Source organism: Rhamphochromis longiceps, linkage group LG7, assembly GCF_057381845.1.
Source record: "Rhamphochromis longiceps isolate RC_006_pf linkage group LG7, R_longiceps_female_GT1.1, whole genome shotgun sequence".
NCBI lineage: Eukaryota > Metazoa > Chordata > Actinopteri > Cichliformes > Cichlidae > Rhamphochromis > Rhamphochromis longiceps.
The window spans coordinates 30,701,615-30,720,343 of record NC_140563.1 but is presented as its reverse complement, the minus strand read 5'-3'; the positions used below and the strand labels follow the sequence as shown (position 1 = coordinate 30,720,343).

The 18,729-nt window shown below is 39.8% G+C and overlaps 1 protein-coding gene across 3 annotated transcripts in view; it reads right to left on the bottom strand.

Moving 5' to 3' along the window:
* The window catches only part of sh3glb2b (SH3-domain GRB2-like endophilin B2b), a 67,794-nt gene that overhangs the window by 40,649 nt on the left and 8,416 nt on the right, over positions 1 to 18,729 (bottom strand). Inside the window, exons 4-9 of one of the 3 annotated variants that reach the window (XM_085413325.1) lie at positions 18,320 to 18,453; positions 16,233 to 16,325; positions 14,382 to 14,444; positions 9,529 to 9,552; positions 9,348 to 9,437; positions 7,803 to 7,903 (exon numbers count right to left, since the gene is read on the bottom strand). In XM_085413325.1, coding sequence (XP_085269451.1) covers positions 7,803 to 7,903; positions 9,348 to 9,437; positions 9,529 to 9,552; positions 14,382 to 14,444; positions 16,233 to 16,325; positions 18,320 to 18,453 — 505 coding nt within the window. The remainder of the gene's footprint in view (positions 1 to 7,802; positions 7,904 to 9,347; positions 9,438 to 9,528; positions 9,553 to 14,381; positions 14,445 to 16,232; positions 16,326 to 18,319; positions 18,454 to 18,729) is intronic. The other 2 variants (XM_085413326.1, XM_085413327.1) reach the window with 2 other exon arrangements.

Below are 18,729 nucleotides of genomic sequence, written 5' to 3'. Positions count from 1 at the left end.
GAGTTATTTAAACAATTCTAAATGACAGTGTGATGGCCATAGTACTTTATGTGGGCCAAATGTGTTAAGGATAATGTTTATCAATGTAAAATTGCAAAGAATTTGTGGATAGAATATAACATTTTGTAAACAGTTACCTCAGAAGCTGTACTGTCAGCCTTATGTATGTAAGGTAAAACTATCCACAGTACTTCCACTTAAGTAGCTAAACACATAAAGTCACCCTTACCAATAATCCGCTGCTCCTTGAAAAAGTAGCGCAAACAGACAACTGACTGAGCAATGATAAGTAGAGCTACCCGAGGCCGAGACTCAAGCAGAAGAAATTAAAAGTTGTTGTTTTTGTGGCTCGAAAAATTAAAGAAAGTATGTTTAATAATTCAACAAGACCCGCACCTTCAACACATGTACATTCAAATTTTGGAACAGGCTCAACATTGCTGCTGTTCAATAGTTTTTATCCGTTTGAAAAAGTCATTTTACGGCTTTAATGTTTCCAGCTGATAAGGAGAATGAGTGCATTTCAAATGTGCGTCCAAAGGCTTTAAACATCTGCTTTGTCTGTAACGACAGTATCAAACTACAGAGCATTGTTTTTACTAAAATTCAACATTTTCCGATGAAAATTTGGCTACTTTTTTTTTTTCTTTACTGTAACACGCACCTCAATGCCATTTTTAGGATATTCTTGGTGATCACATTTTTTCATATTTATGCTTTTGGCACTGAGGGTATCTAATACGCATGTTGTCACTGTGTTTGTACTACCAGCTGTGAGGGCTCTGCTTTTGCTTTGAGCAGTCTGTTTTTATTTTGTCTCGTGAGTGTGTGTGTTTTTCAAACGAGATCCTCGTCAGTTTGATTTTGTTACCACAAACTTTGTGTGAAGTTCACAACAGAGGTAAAGAGATTTAAACACCCCAGTTTAAGGAGGCAGGCAGGGGTTGGACCACCTGCACAGGACAGGTGAAGCAGAGAGTGTCGGGGGAGATGTGCAACAGAAGCAGAGGGAACATTTTACAAGATGATAAATGGCAGATTTAGATGATTAAGGATTTGTTGACAAGATTAAAAGACACGTCCGTCAGAGTTCAACAACATTACAGTTTGATTAAATAAAAAAGTTTTTAGACTACACAAGGTTCATTTTTTCCTCTGATAGTAATCATATTAAACATGTCAAGAAAGAAAGAGTATAAAGAAAATAGTAAATGTGTGTCTAATTAAACTCTTCCTGTGAGCCTTACATCATCCTTTAATATGTTTGGTGTTACAAACTTGAAGAAGCACAGAAAAGATCATCAGACATTAATCTAATCGGTTTTCAGCCTTCATTCGTATTGAAAAGTTGAAATCTTCCCTGCTAGACCCAAGTGCAGCGTTTAACACCGTCGGCCAGAACATTTTATTACAGCTATTATTAAATGGAGAGTCCTCTTCACACACTGAGGTTAATTATGAAGCTCCACAGGCTTCTGTGCAAAGACCAGTTCTGTTTACATTATACGTGCTTTAGAAGACATAGCATACCACAGGTCAGCTCAGCAACATTTCGACTTTGGCTTGTTTTTTCTGGTTAACGTTAATTACGTAATTTAGAATTAAAGTTTAGTGTTTTTAGCATTTAGGATGGCCGTGGCGAGTAACTCAAGTGCTGTAAACATTTCATGAAACCTCATCAAAAGTTATCTGAGTTGGAAGGGTGGCTGTTAATAAGCCATTCTTAAGGAAGGAGAACAGAGAAAAATAAGGCTGAGGTGTGCCAAATTACACAAGAAATTGACTGGAAAAAGAAATCAGCTGTAATATGTCTTATGGAGTAATGAATCCAAATTTGAAATATGCATGGAAGAGGTCCGAAGAGAGATACAACAGTGAATGTCTATAGCCGTCTTTAACACAGCGTGGATACTCTACCGTGCTTTGAGGCTGGATTTCAGCCAGTGTTGTTGGAGCTCTTATCCAAATTAATCAAATTATGAATGTAGAAAAGTTCCACCAGATTTTGATCGACCATGTAATACCACGTAGTGTCTGATTGGCTTCAACTTCATTTTTCAGTACGACAATGATCGCAAACATACTGCCAATGTAGTCAAAGTATGCCTGGATGAAACAACGCATCAGTCATGGATTGATCTCTCCAGGGTTCGAACCTCAAGATAATCGAAGCAGTGTGGGATCATCTTGACAGAAAACAAAACAAAAGGCAGCCAGCATCCAAAGAAGAGTCTCGGATGTCTTTCAAGAAGCCTGCAGAACTAAGAAATTACAAGAAAGCTTACCTATTAGAGTTTAAGCTGTGTTGAAGAATGAAAGGCAGCTTTAACTGGACAAAAGGGGAAAAAAATCCCACATTGACAGCTAACTCAAGAGACAAAAAGCATTAGAACTCAAGTCATTACCTTACTTAAGGATAAATAAGTTAATTAATTACATTAATGCATAAGCAGAAAATAACCTACAGTAACTGCTTTGCGATATGGAAGTGCAAAAGACAACTGAAAGGGAGGATAGTTTCTATATATGTGGTTTCTATTAAGGGACAGAGGAACGATAAGAAACGATAAGAAATCAAGGACAAGGAGTGTGGTGTAGATAAGTGAGGAAATCCGATCATTACTACAAATTTAGTTGAAATTTAAATATTTTAACTATGGTGTGTGAGGTGGGCCCCTGGGTGCCTCCTGTGAGGGCTGTCTGTTTTCCACATTCTGCAACGGTAAAATACGACTTAGAGGCGGATATTTGTTTTACTTTATGGGCAACAGTTGTTCTTGCTGTTGACAAAACTCGCCTCATGGTTGACTCTGAGAAAAAAACTCTTTCCCACAGAGGGGAATAAACTTATTCGAATATGAGCTTTTTTTTCCGCTAAGGCTTATTTTAGGGGAGGAGATGTACGAAATTATTTACCGGGTTACAAGCAATGATAATATCGGCTGTTGACTCCTCAACGTCATCATTTTCTATCTATTGAGAAAACCCATTGTAAAAGTAATGAAGGAAAAAACTCCTCCTTGACCCGCGGGGTGTGTGTGTGTGTGTGTGTGTGTGTGTGTGTGTGTGTGTGTGTGTGTGTGTGTGTGTGTGAAACAAGATCGCCTGTCGCTGCAATTATGGTTTGTTTTTCAGTCTCTCAAAAGGAAAAGTAGTATTCACTAAGGGATATTTATTCGTTTTTTACACATAGGCAGCCTGTAGGTTACAAACGGATAGAAAGTTCTTCTTTTCATCACAAGCTATGGTGTATCTTAAAGGTTTTTTACAGCGTCTGTATTATAGGAAAATAAAATACTATTGAAATCTCTACAGGAAGTCACTCTTTATTTCCATTACAAACGCCGGTGCAGCTTAAGAAAGTAAAATTACACCCGCTATTGTAAAAAAAAAAAACAGAGAAAATTGTCATAATATTGAAACAGAATTCAGACTATGAGTTTGCGGAAAACTAGCTGCCGCTCTGTCTCTCTATACAGCACAGAATCATCTGCTGCATCACCGCTGTGCTTAGGGAACATGACGCATCAGGTCTGAAAATGACTAGACACTTCCGGAGTATTTCCGGTAGGGTCATAAGGTCCGGATCGAGGCCTTCCATAGTAAATATGCTGTATTTGAATATGTCATATTCAAAGCCTTCTTCTTTGGGAGAGCAGATCTCATCGGACACAGGAACGCTGCTGGGCTGCAGAAGGAAATCCATCTTGCGTCTGTGCCTTAGAAATTGTGACGGACTCCACCTCTCTGCTTTTTTATTCTCCTCCCCTGCTGCACTCCCTCCCACTAAAAACTTTTTTTCCCAACAACAGATGGCGCTCTTCCGGAGGTTTCCCCCCTCCCTTCTCAGGATGCAATTCGTCACGCTTAGCAACAGATGGCGCGCTTCCGGAGGTTTCCCCCCGCCCTTCTCCGGATGCGATTCGTCACGCTCATTACACACTTCCGGGGGGGAGGGGGGAGGTCAAAAGGTCGTGATTAGGGCCATCAATCACTTCGGATTAAATTTTGTCATAAGCTGTATGGGAGTATCTCTCTCACATGCTGTCTGAATACTGAAACCAACAAGTATTAGTTTTCAGATTTGAACCAGATCTCAAGATTACTATGAATCAAGTCTTTCCAACTTGGTCTTGAGGGAACGTCTTTCTGTTTTTTTGGCTCAGTATGGCATATTTCAAAACGTTTTACAAACGTAAACACTCCATTTTAATGTCATTTGATGATCTCTTATTTTTAATCAGATACTGGCATTTAATGATTTCCAAAACACTGCATGGCTCTTTTATTTACATTTTCACATCAGTGGGAACAAACGGAGAGCAGTGTGTTCAGTGACCTCTGACCTTCACTGACACAAACGCCTCCAGATTCTGGCCAATGACGGGTCCAGCTTCATAAATCAGCCTCCCTGTCATGCGCTACGTCCACACGTACCCGGGTATTTTTGAAAATGCAGATTTTTCTATGCGTTTGCACCTTTCGTCCACACGTAAACGGCGTTTTTGGTCACTGAAAACGGAGATTTTTAAAAACTCCGGCCAGGGTGGATATTTTCGAAAACTCAGTTTTTGCATTTATGTGTGGACTAGAAAAATGGAGAAAACGCAGCGTCAAAGGTGTGCACATTTTTTGACGTCACACTGTGCGCCACGTTATTGTTTCGGTGAAATGAATTTCTACAATACTGTTACTGTTAATTCTACTCTCTGCAGTGTTTAAATGCTTACATATACACACAGTTACTGTCCCTCCACACATACGACTCGGTTCTGCTTCTATGCCCCAGCTTTGTTTACTTTTTCCCACCAAGGCTTCTAGACTTCTGATTGGTCAACATTTCTACAGGTTAGGAATATATCGCCACCTGTTGCTTTGGCATGTTCATAGCAGCGTTTTTCTTCATTTCTGCCTTTACGTGTGGACGGGATTATTTTTTAAAACGAAAACGGAAAATCTCCGTTTTCAAAAATACCCGTGTACGTGTGGACGTAGCCATGGATGCCAGGATTTTATTCCAACACCCGAGACATCAGCCAAAGTCATTTCACTGCAGTGGAAATAATTTGGACCACTTTTGACTCTTTTTGACATTAGACTGAACAGGCAAAGAGTGACATTACTAAAGGATGATGCAGGTTAGCTCAAGTTACTACAAGTAGGTGAAGAGTAAAGTGCTTAGTTTAAATAGTAGCTATTTTGAGGTCTTTAAGCTACACTGTATTGCCAAAGGTTTTTACTCAGTCATCCAAATGATTGCGTTCAGGTGTTTCAATCACTTCCATGTCCACAGGTGTATAGAATCAAGCATCAAGGCATGTAGACTGCTTCTACAAACATTTGTCAATGAATGGGTCGCTCACAGAAGCTCAGTGAATTCCAGCGTGGTACTATGATAGGAGCTCACCAGTGCAACAAGTCCAGCTTTGAAATTTCCTGAATACTAAATATTCCACAGTCAGCTGTTAGTGGTATTATAACAAAGTGGAAATGACAGCAACTCTGCCATGAAGTGGTAGGCCATGTAAACTCAAAGTGGGGTCAATGGGTGCTGAGGCACATAGAGTGCACGTCCAAGCTTCATGTGCCCCTCAGATTAGCTCTAGTGATGTGTCGGTCGCGAACGAAATGGCTCTTAGAGCCAGTGTTGCCAATTCCTCAGTAAGGAAAGTCGCTATTGGCCACCGCATATATTTATATATAAACATATATAAATAAAACCACTTCTTTTTTTTACATTAGTAATTCCTTTTGTAAATAATTAAATATTATTGTTAATAATAAATTAATTAAAGCAACAAAACAACCTGAAGAGTCAGTTCGGAGCCGAAACAGACGGTTCTCTAAAAAGAGCTAGAAATCCCATCACTAATTAGCTCCAGGGCAGTGCATAGAGAACTTTATTGAATTGGTTTCCATGGTGACCAGCTGTATCCAACCCTTCCATTACCAAAGTGTTCACTGTTCTGTGTGCAGATGTGTTCTCTGGAGTGATCAGTGTTGGGGAGTAACGTAATACATGTACCGCCGTTACGTATTTAAAATACAAAATATGAGTAACTGTATTCCGTTAGTTACCGTTTAAAAGGGTGGTATTCAGAATACAGTTTCTTTGTTGAAATAAATGGATTACACTGCGGTACTTTCCTGTTTCATTTTGTCGCGGGTCAGGACTGTTTCGGTTTTGTTTGACAGCTACGCTCTTTGTTCCAGGCGGCAGCGTTACGGTTGCCATGGTTACAGGGCGACGCTCTCTCTCTGCGACTGTGTGTTTCCTGGGTGAGAGAGCGCCTTTTCGTTGTTGTTGTTGTTGTGCTAAGCTAACAGGCAGAACGCTACAAGCATAGCTCTAAAGAATGTAGCATCATGGGCAGTGTAGTCCGTGTTGCAGGGAGAATGGACTGCCATACACGTTATGGGTCTGTGAGCGCGAGGAGGTAGAAAAAGGGGAGTGGAAAGGTACGAGTTGTCGTCGAGGAAAAACGGGAGCTGGAAGCATGTAAATATAATAATAACCACTGCAGCCAAGAAGAGAGCCTGACGAGCCCAGTTGTAAGTAAGCTATTAAGACTCGACTGTACACCGTGTTCCTGTTTTCCTCCGAAAACAATAAGTTCCGTTGGAGCAGCCTTTCAACGCCTCTCTCTGTCTCTCGCAAGAAAAGTTGACCCAGACAACAAAGTAAAGCTATTTTTCGGCTACGAGCCGACAGGGACCCCGCCGTTTCAGTCAGAGGTCCCTTTACTACAGTTCGGAGTCGCGGACCTTCAGTAACAGTAATAAATCACACAGCAATAGTACATTCACGTTGTTGTAAAAAGCATGATAATATATTAAGTAATCCAAAGTATTCAGAATATGTTACTGTCATTGAGTAACGTAACGGAATACGTTACAGAATACATTCTGGGGCATGTATTCTGTATTCTGTAATGGAATACATTTTAAAAGTAACCTTCCCAACACTGGGAGTGATGAATCACACGTCTCCATCTGGCAATCCGATGGGCAAGTCAGGGTTTGGCGTTTGAGAGGAGAACAGTACTTGTCTGACTTTACTGTGCCAAGTGTAAAGTTTGTTGGATTATGGTGGAGGGTTGTTTTTCAGGAGTTGGTTAGTTTCAGTGAAAGGAATTCATGATGCTTCAGCACACCAAGATATCTTGGAGAAGTTCATGCTCCCAGCTTTGTGGGAAGAGTTTGGGGACCATCCCTTTCTACTAATATCTTTAGTTCCTGTAAGTAGCAGCATTTTGGATGACCCTGAGGTCAGTAAGGACTGGACTAGTTTTGGGTATCTCTTTGAGTCTGGATGTTTCTCTGGATGTTTTTTTATTGCTAACATTATTCAGGTACCCAGGAGAAATCTCAGTGTTTAAGGCAGAGTGACTGTGTACCTGTTTTCTGCTTGTAGATGGTGTGAAAACCTCTGTGACTATATCCTCCCCTTTAGAGGTGATTTATATTGTAAGGTCAAAACCCTCCAATAACACAGAGAAAATCATAGTCATGAACTATTGATCATTGTGATTGCTTAGTTGAAGGCCTTACTGATAAGTCAGACATTGGATCCGAGTTAATTATTGGAAACAAAGCCATCATGGGTCCTTGAGAGACTGCACCAACTCCCAGCTGCACATAACCAGACCCAGACTATGTGGTCATTTTCAGTATTTTATGATGTGACTAACTCTGATCTTTCCCCATAACTTAAACAATTCAAGAAAAGGTAAAAATGTTTCTGATTCAAGAAATATTACGGTCAGTGGGAGTCCTAGCAGTCTCTGCAAATAAATGCCGACCTGTTGAGCTCCCGCTGAAGGTCCTGCATGTAGTGATGACACTGAGCGTAGTATGTGGCCTGAGCTTCAGCGAAGTCCTGCAAACAGCGCAGGTGGTTGAGCTGGTGGGAAAAGAAAGGAGATGATTTACTCAACAGGAGTGAAGGACACCAAAGATTTTATAAATCATCATGCACCTTTTACAGCCAGTTTTCCCACTCATGGATGAAGATGGGACTGAAATATTTAGCTCTAGAAATGACCACTGACAGTCAAACAGTAGAATCAAAGCTGTACAGTCACCATTTACTGCCCAGCTTTGTGCCATGATTAAAGGCACAAAAATGCTTTAATCATGGCGGCCTGATAATATTCCACAGGATGCTTATATTCACAGCATTACAGTAGGATAGACACATTAAAAGAGTCCCCCTGTGTGTTTTAGTCACGGCTCTTTTTTTTTTTTTTAACTTTTGATTATAAGGAAAATGTATACTGCATAAACTGGTAATGGTTCAAAAGGAAAATGGTTATGTTGGAAGGGCATGCTGGGAAAAATATCGCTTGTGTTTCCCTGTCGTCTGTGCAAAACAGCGGTGAACCCGTAGACGTTAACTGTGCAACAGCTTTTTTTTCAGTGAGTGTCTTATCAAGCAGTCAGCCGGCATTTTAAATTATGCTTAATGAGTGTCGCACACCTGAGAGATGAAGCTGTGATGATACTGAAACATTGTTACCACCGATGTGTTTCGTATGTTTCCACTCATACTGTAATACTGAGACATATCTACAAGCTGGTCGTCTGGAAACAATGAGGTGTGAGTGTGTTTGTGTTAGTGAGAGGGTGTGTATGTGTGTGTACTGGTTTAGAAGTCTTTGTGAAAATTGGCATGCCACAATACTTGTGGGGACAAAATGCCCGTCCGCACGAATTTGAAGGCATTTTTGAGGCTCAAAATGTGGTTTTAGTTTCAGGGTTACAGTTAGTTTATGATCAGGTTTATGCTAAGGGTTAGGGTAAGTGGCTAGAGAAAGCATTATGTCAATTAGATGTCCACACCAAGATATGAAAACAAGTGTGTGTGTGTGTGTGTGTGTGTGTGTGTGTGTGTGTGTGTGTGTGTGTGTGTGTGTGTGTACTTTTATTAAAAATAAACACATATATTACAATATAAACACACAGACAAAGATGACGTCAGGCCACTGAAATGCTCCCAAACTCCCACACAAACCTCTCCGCCTGAAGGGTGGGCTCACATAAAAGTTTCTCAGCACCATCGACTGGATAAAAATCCAGACAGTTCAAAAGTTTTCTAAAGCCTGCCAGCTTCGTTGATGTGTAAACATATGTAAACATCAACAAAGCTTTATCTGGCACCTAAAAGCTGTCTGCCTTCATGCATTTCATTTCAAGCTTATTTAAAACCAATTTAAGATCACCGTGAGAATAACATGATTTGGTTCCCATGTGTTCATCTGCAATATTTTGACAAAAACATTGAAGTGATTTACACCGCCAGGCCTTTAACAGGAGCCCAGTGGGGTGACTGGCCTGCGGTGACTCACATGTGTGCTGCTGATGCCTTCAAGCAGCAGCCTGGTGACCTCAGCCTGGCGATCGAACTCCGTCTGGGCTACGCGAAGCTCGTGTTCTGCCTGGAAAACAAGACGAGAGGAAGGAAGGAAGCTGACAACACGAGTCATGCTTTAAATCTAGAGAGCGCTTCCTGCTGGTGACGGTACTCACTTTGTCCACTTCCTCACTGAGCAGCTGAGACGAGTGTGGCAAGGACAGAAAGAAAGAAAAAGTCAGGAAGAGCAGATTATCTTGGTAGACACAACTAAATCTACATTAGGGCTTTAGTTTCACACAGGGAAGGGGGAAAGCAGCCATCAGGGTAGATTTAAGGTGGATTTAAAGTAATTTTTATTGGCAATTTTTAGGCACAAACTATGGAAGAAAAGTATACTTTAATTAAGTTTATTTAGCCCACTTAACTTTAACTTCTATCTTCTCAGAACATCCCATCTTTTACTTGGGGTCAAGCCTGCATTACATTGCATTACATACCAAAACAAAAATTTATTTCAGTTACTTAGCGAGACGCAGTGGGACTCTGAGGATTTTTGCAGGTTTTAAATGTTCCCATGTTGGAAAATAATGCTCAAGTTTCATCATCCAGCACACAGAGCTATAAAAAGATGCCAAGGCAGGAATCTCCGTTTGTAAATAAGACTGGTGGGTGGGGTTATCCTGTGCTGTGGGAGAAGTGAGATGGATTACAAAGGGAAAGGATAAAATCGTGTGAGTCACCTTCCAAATGAGAAACAACAAATTGCTTTTTGTTGTTTGCATTGAAAGCAGAAATCACAGGGGAAACCCCGCTGCTGAACAATTCCACTACAGAAAGGAAACATTTAAATCAAATAAAAGCAGTTTTTTGTTTGTGTTAGTAATGCCAAACCCTGCATTAGCGACCTTTACACACTTTGCTTTACAAACACTTTTTGGTTCGTTGGGATCTGGTCTCCCTGTGAAATGATCCCAAATTCATGCCCTTCTACCCGGGCTATGACGACAGCATGCGATATAAACTGTGCTAATGTTTATAATTAAGACTCAAACGCATCATTTCATTGAGTGAACCTGAGTTACAGGAGATGCTGAGTAAAGGGAAAGCATGACCTCAAATGCACTGTAAACACAGCGATGACGCGCCTCTTGCAGCTGCTGCTGAACTTCACACGACCTTTACTCTGCATTCTGCAGATGCTGAAGACTGGAGGAACTAGTGTGGAGCTGCGCCCCCCGGTGGTAAACATGCAGTATTGTAGCAGGGAGGGAGCATCTTTCGCTTTGAAAAGACTTTATGGACAGATACTTCATGTTTAACCATCCTAAATGTAGATGTGTATCCCTGTGTGCAGGTTTATACTAGTTTATGTGAAAAATTGTGAGTTCTTTGGTCTTCACGATGCAGTTTGTTCTCTAATGTTCCTCTGAGGCTGTCACAGAACCGTGTTCTGTATTTAGACTGAGATTAAAGGACATACTCTGGACTCTGTTTATTTATTAGACGACCTCTTTTATTTAGGGCTGTTAGAGTAAAGGGGCCTGAATACATACGCAGGCCACACAGATTTTTATTTGTAAAACATTTTGAACAACGTGTTGGTCTGAATGTGAAAAATTTAAAGAGGCTATGATATATTTTTTTTTAAAACACTGCATGTCTGTTATAATGTTATTAACATTAAAATAAAAAATTCCCCTGTCCATTTGGGATGAATGAAACGGTAACCTTGAGGCTCTTTTTGTGAATAAAAGGTACGGTCCTTCCTATCTTGTGTCACACAAAGAATACAATTTATTGCATTTCTCCAGCTTCACAGATTTTTATAAAGTTAATTTATTTCCCAAATTTACCAGAAAAGTCTCCAGTGGAAACTGTGTGACATCTCTTTGGTCTAGTTTGCTGATTCAATCTGCAAAAGTAATCAGTGAATTTCCTAAAATCTGATCTTCTGAGAGTGTCCTAACCGATGCCTAGTTTATCTCTGTGTTCTGTGCGCTCTAAAAATAACAAAGGGAGGGAACAAAACAACTGTGAATTCTAAACAGGGGGGGAAATAACCATGAAACACCCTAAAAAACATGTCTTTTCTACCCAAACTACTAAACAAACACGGGACTTCTAGTCTCTCCACGTGTCCAACCTTCCTCTGCTCTGACACGACCGGGTCGGGCTCCACGTCCCAGCTCTCCCAGCCGCTCTGCAGCTGATTTAATGAAACCACAGAGGGGGTCAAAAAATCAAAAATAAATAAAAAAATCATACGCTGCATAAACACTGTAACTGTCTGAAATAACATAACAGATTATTTCCTGTCACATACATTTCCAGCACTAATATTAAACACGGCCAATAAATAACAACATGAAGGTATAACCTCAGGTTTCAGTCGACTCTAAACCAGGTATTTGAAGCTCCAACCACTTCTGCTTAAATCAGAAGAAAGCCCTCTGAAAGGGGGAGGAGCTAAAAAGGCTTGTTTCAGACTGAGCATGAACTGAGGCTTTGCACAGAGGCTCTTTAAGGATATTTTAATTTTATGGTAAAATAAATGGTAAATGGCCTGTATTTGTATAGCGCTTCACTAGTCCCTAAGGACCCAAAGCGCTTTACATATCCAGTCATCCACCCAGTGGTGATGGCAAGCTACATTGTAGCCACAGCCACCCTGGGGCGCACTGACAGAGGCGAGGCTGCCGGACACTGGCGCCACCGGGCCCTCTGACCACCACCAGTAGGCAACGGGTGAAGTGTCTTGCCCAAGGACACAACAACCAAGACTGTCCAAGCCAGGGCTCGAACCGGCAACCTTCCGATTACAAGGCGAACTCCCAACTCTTGAGCCACGATCGTAAGTGAAGCCATAAAAATCAGGCAGGTTACAAATACAAGATAGTTGAATATAAAGTGACAAGGATCCCAGGGACTGTATTTATCAGGGAATGTGATTTGATCATAAAAATAATTAAGAACTTATGACTCCAATGAATTACAGTGATTTTTCAAAATAAAAGTCCATGCTTCTTCCAGGTTCTGCTGAGCGGTGTTTCTGTTTGAGCTGAAGCTGCCGTTTTTGTTTTATTTCACATGGACATACAATAAACTTCAACAAGGCCTCATTTAAAAAGCATCAGAGCCAAAACTAAACAATAATAACCATGCTCAAACATGCTTGTGTCATCTGTAACACGTCATGCACAAACACAGTTATCTCATGGCTAACACGACATGCTTGACTAAACATTCAAAACACAGCCCTGAAAGATCACTCATGCTGTGAAATCTGCAATCTGACAACTTTTTATTTTCTAGGTGTTAGCACAAAATAAAGGAGCCAGTGAAGTGTAAACTCCAGAGCCCTGATGGGTTCAGCTGAGATAAAACAAATCTCACTTTCAGATCTTTGTGTTCCTCATCTGTGCTCACAGACTTCTGTAAACAGCTTTTCTTCTGAGAAGACACGGCCAGGTTTAGATTACATGCTGTGTTGTGTTTTCATTTTTATACCTTCCTATTGTTCATCCCTGAGCTTTCTTTGAAATTATAAACGTTCCAGCAGAAGTAAAGAAATAAACTCTTGTGTTGTCCTCTAAAAACAACAGGTCAGGATCTCACTGGGTTAAAAAGCTGTCACGTGTGCGTTTCAGTCTAAAAAAAAAAAAAACTTTTTGAGTGCGATTTGCAGAAAAATGCTGCTCAGATTAAAAATCTGAGATCCTGGTAATGAAATTAGATTTTTTTCCCCTTTTCTGTTTATTTAACTTTCATTTAAGCAGCAAATTGTTAGTGACAGCAGCAGCCTGCAGTGTTCGCTAATACAGCTGTGGCAAAACTACATTTTGATTTGAACAGTTTTTTAATACATCTGAGAACCATTAAAAAAACTGAAGCAGTGAAACACAAAATCTTTAGCTTATTGGGTTTCCTTTTCTCAAGCAAGCAAAAAAAAAAAAGAATACATAAATAATAATAATAAAAAAAGAATAATAAATAGTATTTCTGCCCATTATTGGGAAATTCTATTTTACAGTAGCTGAAATCATATTGATAGCAAGACTGGTAGCAGAAGCAGTAGCAGCACTAATAACAGTAGCAGTACTAGTATCAGGGGAGTGATAGTTCATTTCCGTTTTATTTCACCACAATAACAGCGGCCTCGACGTTCTTTACACTGTAAATTAAAGACACATTAATACGGAGAAACCCCAACAATCAGATCACCCACCATGAGCAACACTTTGGCGAGAGTGGGAAGGAAAAACTCCCTTTTAATAGGAAGAAACCTCCATCAGAACAAGGCTTGTTTCATTGTTGTTATTATCATTATCATTAATAACAATAATGATAATAATAATAATAATAATAATAATTTAAAACTAAGAGAGTAAATCAGACTTTTACGTTTCTGCACCTACATTATGGATACAATTGATTTCATTTGGCTTTTTTCTGTTTGTCAATGTAACCTTTGTGTAACCTGATGAGTCATTAATTATAAATTCATATTTAATGTGACAGAATGGCTGTTTTTTTAATGACGGCTCACTTTCCTCACCTCAGGTTATTTTTGTTTATTTGACTAGTGAGGTTGCTTTCTCAAAAAGAAAATAAATAAAAATACAATTAAAAATCCATTTTCATATATTTCCAACATATGCAGAAATTGTTGCATTTTGGTTTTTTTTTTTTTTAGAAAAATCATATGGCTGTTTTTCCCCCACTGTCCTCACTTCCGGTTCACTTTGTTCATTTGTGATTGCCATGAAATTAGTATATTTTAATATAAAAAGAAAGAAAAACTAAATTTTTGATAATAAGTAAAACCAAAGAAAATACATAAACAGGTTGATGGTAAATGGAAACCCGGTTGTTAAACAAGCCTGTGTTAACAGCTTCAGCTGCCAGTCAGACTTAAAGATGCTGCTGTTAGCTTCTTATGGAGTTGTTTGCATATGACATGTTAAAAATGCAGTTTCTTGATTGTCATGTGAGCCATGAGCTCTGCGGTGCTGCTCGTTTCTCTTACCGCAGATGCACTGGCAGAAAGAACATAATTTCGAGGCCGAGTCTCCTGAAAATCAGGTGTAGCCTACAGCAAAGGAGAGCAAGGAGGAGGAAACAAACACAGGTTGTCATGCAGTTACAAACCGTGAGCAGACAAAGAAAAACATGTTAGCAGGAAGCACAAAGCAACCACAACGAGAGCGGATCATTGAGCCTGAAGCTAGAAGCATCCACAGCATTTAACCTGTGACTCCTGCTGACCCCAAAGAGACGTCACAGTGAATAATTTATCTCCTTTTAAAGCTGCTGTGTGGTTTTATTTTTTAAAGTTTACTAAAAGGACACTTTTGATTTGATTTTTTTTTCACAAACAGAGGAAGGTCTGATCATGCTGGTAGATTTTTCTTCCACTTTAAAAATTTTGTGTTTTATTGGAAATAGAAGTTTTTCAGCTTCTATGATTTTAGAAATCCTATCGTCCTCCATGAAAAACCTCATTCATGCCTGTAATTCTCTACAGGTGTGTCTTGAAAACTCATCTGTAGTTTGTCCAAAATACTGCTGCTCATCTTTTAACAGGTGTTAGAAACATGATCACATCACTGCGGTTTTAGCAGGTTTACACCAACTCTACCTCTGTTCAGGTTTCTAGATTTAAAGCAGCTAAAGTTCCTCTGACTGCTGAGGCCTCGAGTTGAAGCCCTGAGACTCTGGAATAACCTGAAACTCCATATTTGTGCTGGAGATTCTTTTAAATCCTGTCTTCAAACTCACTTCGTTTACCTTTGCTTTAAATTAAGTTTCACGTTGAGTCCCATCTGGCTTTTTTTTTTATCTTGTAGTGTCTTTTTTTAGCTTGTTGTAAGTTAAATTTATTGTTTGTTTTCACGACTTACTTTATAATATTTATTTATTGGTCTATGGTCTTTTCTTGTTTGTTTTAAACTAACTTGTAAAGAACTTCCATCAACTTTGTTGCTTTTAAATATGCTGTAGAAATAAAATTGAACTTAAAGTATCTTGTGTTAAAATATCTGAATTACTAACATCAATGACATTGATTGGATTGATTGGACCTTCCATTTTTAAGCTTAAATATGTTTTGTGGCCCCATTAAGATTTTTGAGGATCAAAAATCCCCATAAAATGTCTCTTGTGATGTAAAAGATTATTAATCCCTGTCATAAATCTACTACTGAAGGGCTCATTTGATCGGAGTAAACCGGTACTGATGTTTTGTTTTGTGACACGGGCGCCCCCTGCTGTTCCCGATTCAGAGTTGTTGGTACCACAGGCGTCTGAGATAGCTCACCAGCATCAACTAATATCAGGTTTACCGTGTTTGTTTTCTTACATTCCTGCATGCATAGGATAATCTGAGGTAGCTGTGTTAGATTAAATCACTTTAAAATCAATGCGATGGTGAACAGATGAACTCTGAAGGCTCCCAGTGATCACTGAACTGGACTTTAGTTCTGATAATCCGGTCATGGCTGAGACATCTGCTGCTCTACGAGTGTTAACAGAGCAGCCATCAACCCGTCTGCTAACGAGGCGTCCACTGCATCTGTTGGAGTTTTTAAAGACTAAACCAAAAGACTGTTTGTAATATTTCCATGCAGAGTTGGTGCATAAAGAAGCGTTAGGAACTTTTCCTTCATGAATCTGACAAACATGCGACAAGCAGCGCAGCCAGCCAGTAAGCTCTCCAACATGTCAGAGGTGAATCTGCACACATGCACTCTGAACATGTGACCAAAACAAGAACAAAATGAGCACCTGACTGACTTCACTTAAAGCTGTCTGAGTCTGGCTGTGCTCTGATGGTTTCTGATCTTAGGGTAGAAGAAGAACTGTTGAAATTTGATCTCACCGCCGCTTTGGCTTCTGCCAGCTTGGCTTTTTTCAGGCGTGCCTTACAGATGTCCAGATCCAGCCGGCGATTCTCCAGCAGCCGCCTCTCTTTCTGCACGAGGAAGAAAAATGATTCATTCAGGAACAACCGCGAGGATCAAACCTGCAGCAAACCTGTGCAACACATCATCACCCTGAAGACCTCCAGCAGCGAGTACATCACTCTGACTCTGAGTTCAGGATTTGTGTTTTGATCACCATTTTATTTTTACTGATATTCTTTCCCTTCTTTATCTTTGCGTTAGGAACATTTTCTTCTTTCTTTCAGCTTCCCGCTTTATTTTGGTAAGCACTTTTTCCTATGTATTGCTTTCCTTTCCCACTTTCCCTTTCCCAGTCACTCTTTTTTTGTGGAAAAAGTCATGAGGTTAGGGAAAAATGTGAAGAAGAACTGGTCAGGACAGAGGAAAGGAGAGGTTTGCTGCTCAGAGAGCCTGACTGCTCTCAATACGATACGATATTATCACAAATCACAATATGATATTACTGCGATTTTTAACATTTTGAGACTTGCTGAGATTTCCAATAAGTGCAAATTACAAGTTAAACTTTGTCAGTAGTTTAACTTTGTCCAAATTCTCACTTCAGGTATGCTTGAGATCATCATGCATGCCAACGCTGTCAGTGAAACCTACTCATCTGTTATTGCAGCTGTGTAAAGGTCAGAGTTCAGCTGCGGTTTTAAAGGTTCAAACATATCAGCAGGTTATGGCATTAAATGAAAAACACACTATTAATGAACATTTTCATGATATTCACCACACAGCCATGTTGACTGTTTGTTTTTTAGTGATGGGATTTCCAGCTCTTTTTAGAGAGCCGGCTCTTTCGACTCCCAACCGGCTCTTCAGGTTGTTTTGTTGCTTTCATTAATTTATTATTAACAACAATATGAAATTATGCACAAAAGGAATTACTAATCTAAAAAAACGTGGTTTTATTTATATATAAATATATACGGTGGCCCCTAGAGACAAGGCACACGCAAACTCCAAAACACATTCCTAGAGTTAACTGAACTTCCTAAACAGAGCTACCTAGATCACTTAAATAACACAATTGAAAGCATATGTGTATGGTTTGTGTATTTATACACAAGCACTCATATATATACAAAAAATAGAATAAAAAAATGTTCATTTACATGTTACTACCACACACCAAATCCGGTCGTTGGTACTTCCTGGCTTGTGTAGCCACCAGGTAACAAAAGCTCAACACTGCGCCCAGCATCCTAGAGCACTTCTGTTGTATTTTGTGCGTGTTTTGAGTTTTTACGTGTTTTGGAGTTTTTATGTGCTTTGTCTGTACGGGCCACCGTAAATATACTTTTATTTATTCACTCCACATAAAATGTAATAAATAAATCATATAATACAAAAACCAACTATTCACATTTCAACTTTTAACTATTTAAATTTTCAGCTTTTTCCTTTTACAAATTTAAACTGAAACAACACAAAACACTGCAAACCACAACACAATTAAATATAAATTAAAATATGAAAATAAAAAGAAGATGCACATTCTCTGTCATATGGGCCTGCATGAATAAACTTTCTGAATCCTTTATCATCCGCAACTGAAAATAGTTGTGGATGATTACTATACCTTTCTAATGTGACGTTGTTGTCCCTGGCTCTCTTTCTCTCTCTCTCTCTCTCTCTCTCTCCCTCCCGCTCTGTTCCTGTGCTACTGTGAGTGTAATTACTGCCCCTCCCCCTCTGCCCAGCGCAAGCACAAGGCTCGCATGCAGAGTGAAGCGGAAAAAAGTGCGAGAGAGAGGCTGAGAGAAAGAAAAAAAAAAACAAACAACCCACGGCTCGCATCATTCACTTCAAAGAGCCGGCTCTAAGAGCAGTTTCATTCGCGACCGACACATCACTGTTGTTTTTAATGATGCTGTGAATTCTGGGACGGCACTTTCTCTTTTGCTTTCCTAAAGGATGTAATAAGGATGCTTACAGCTGCAAAGACTTCATTCCTATTTTGTATCAGCACGTCCGTATTTACATATACTACCATATTTTCATACTACACACTCACTGATATGGTCCTCCAGTCTCCCTCCAGGAAGTTGCGCAGAGGTGAGAGGAAAGTGACGGCTGAAGTGTGGAGGAACTCGCGCTCGGCTCCTCCGAGCCTCTTCTGGTATTCCGCTACTGTGATCAGGGTCTTGCCTACAGTTACAACAGCACAGCAGCACACTCAGGTTCAAACCACAGGTTTGATGGAGACAAAACAATCAAATCGGTTTTTAAATACAATTTGGACTAAAGTGTGTTTTAGCTGTTTAAGCAGCATCCACATCCACATTTTTTTTTTTGTTTTCTCGAAAATGTTGTAAAATGGTGTGCTCTTTAACTGCTAACAGAAAGAGAGCTGCTTCAGAGGAGCATTTAGAGCTTCATGAGTCATTAGCTGCAGCAGTGTCAGTTTCAGCTGCAGGTCCACTC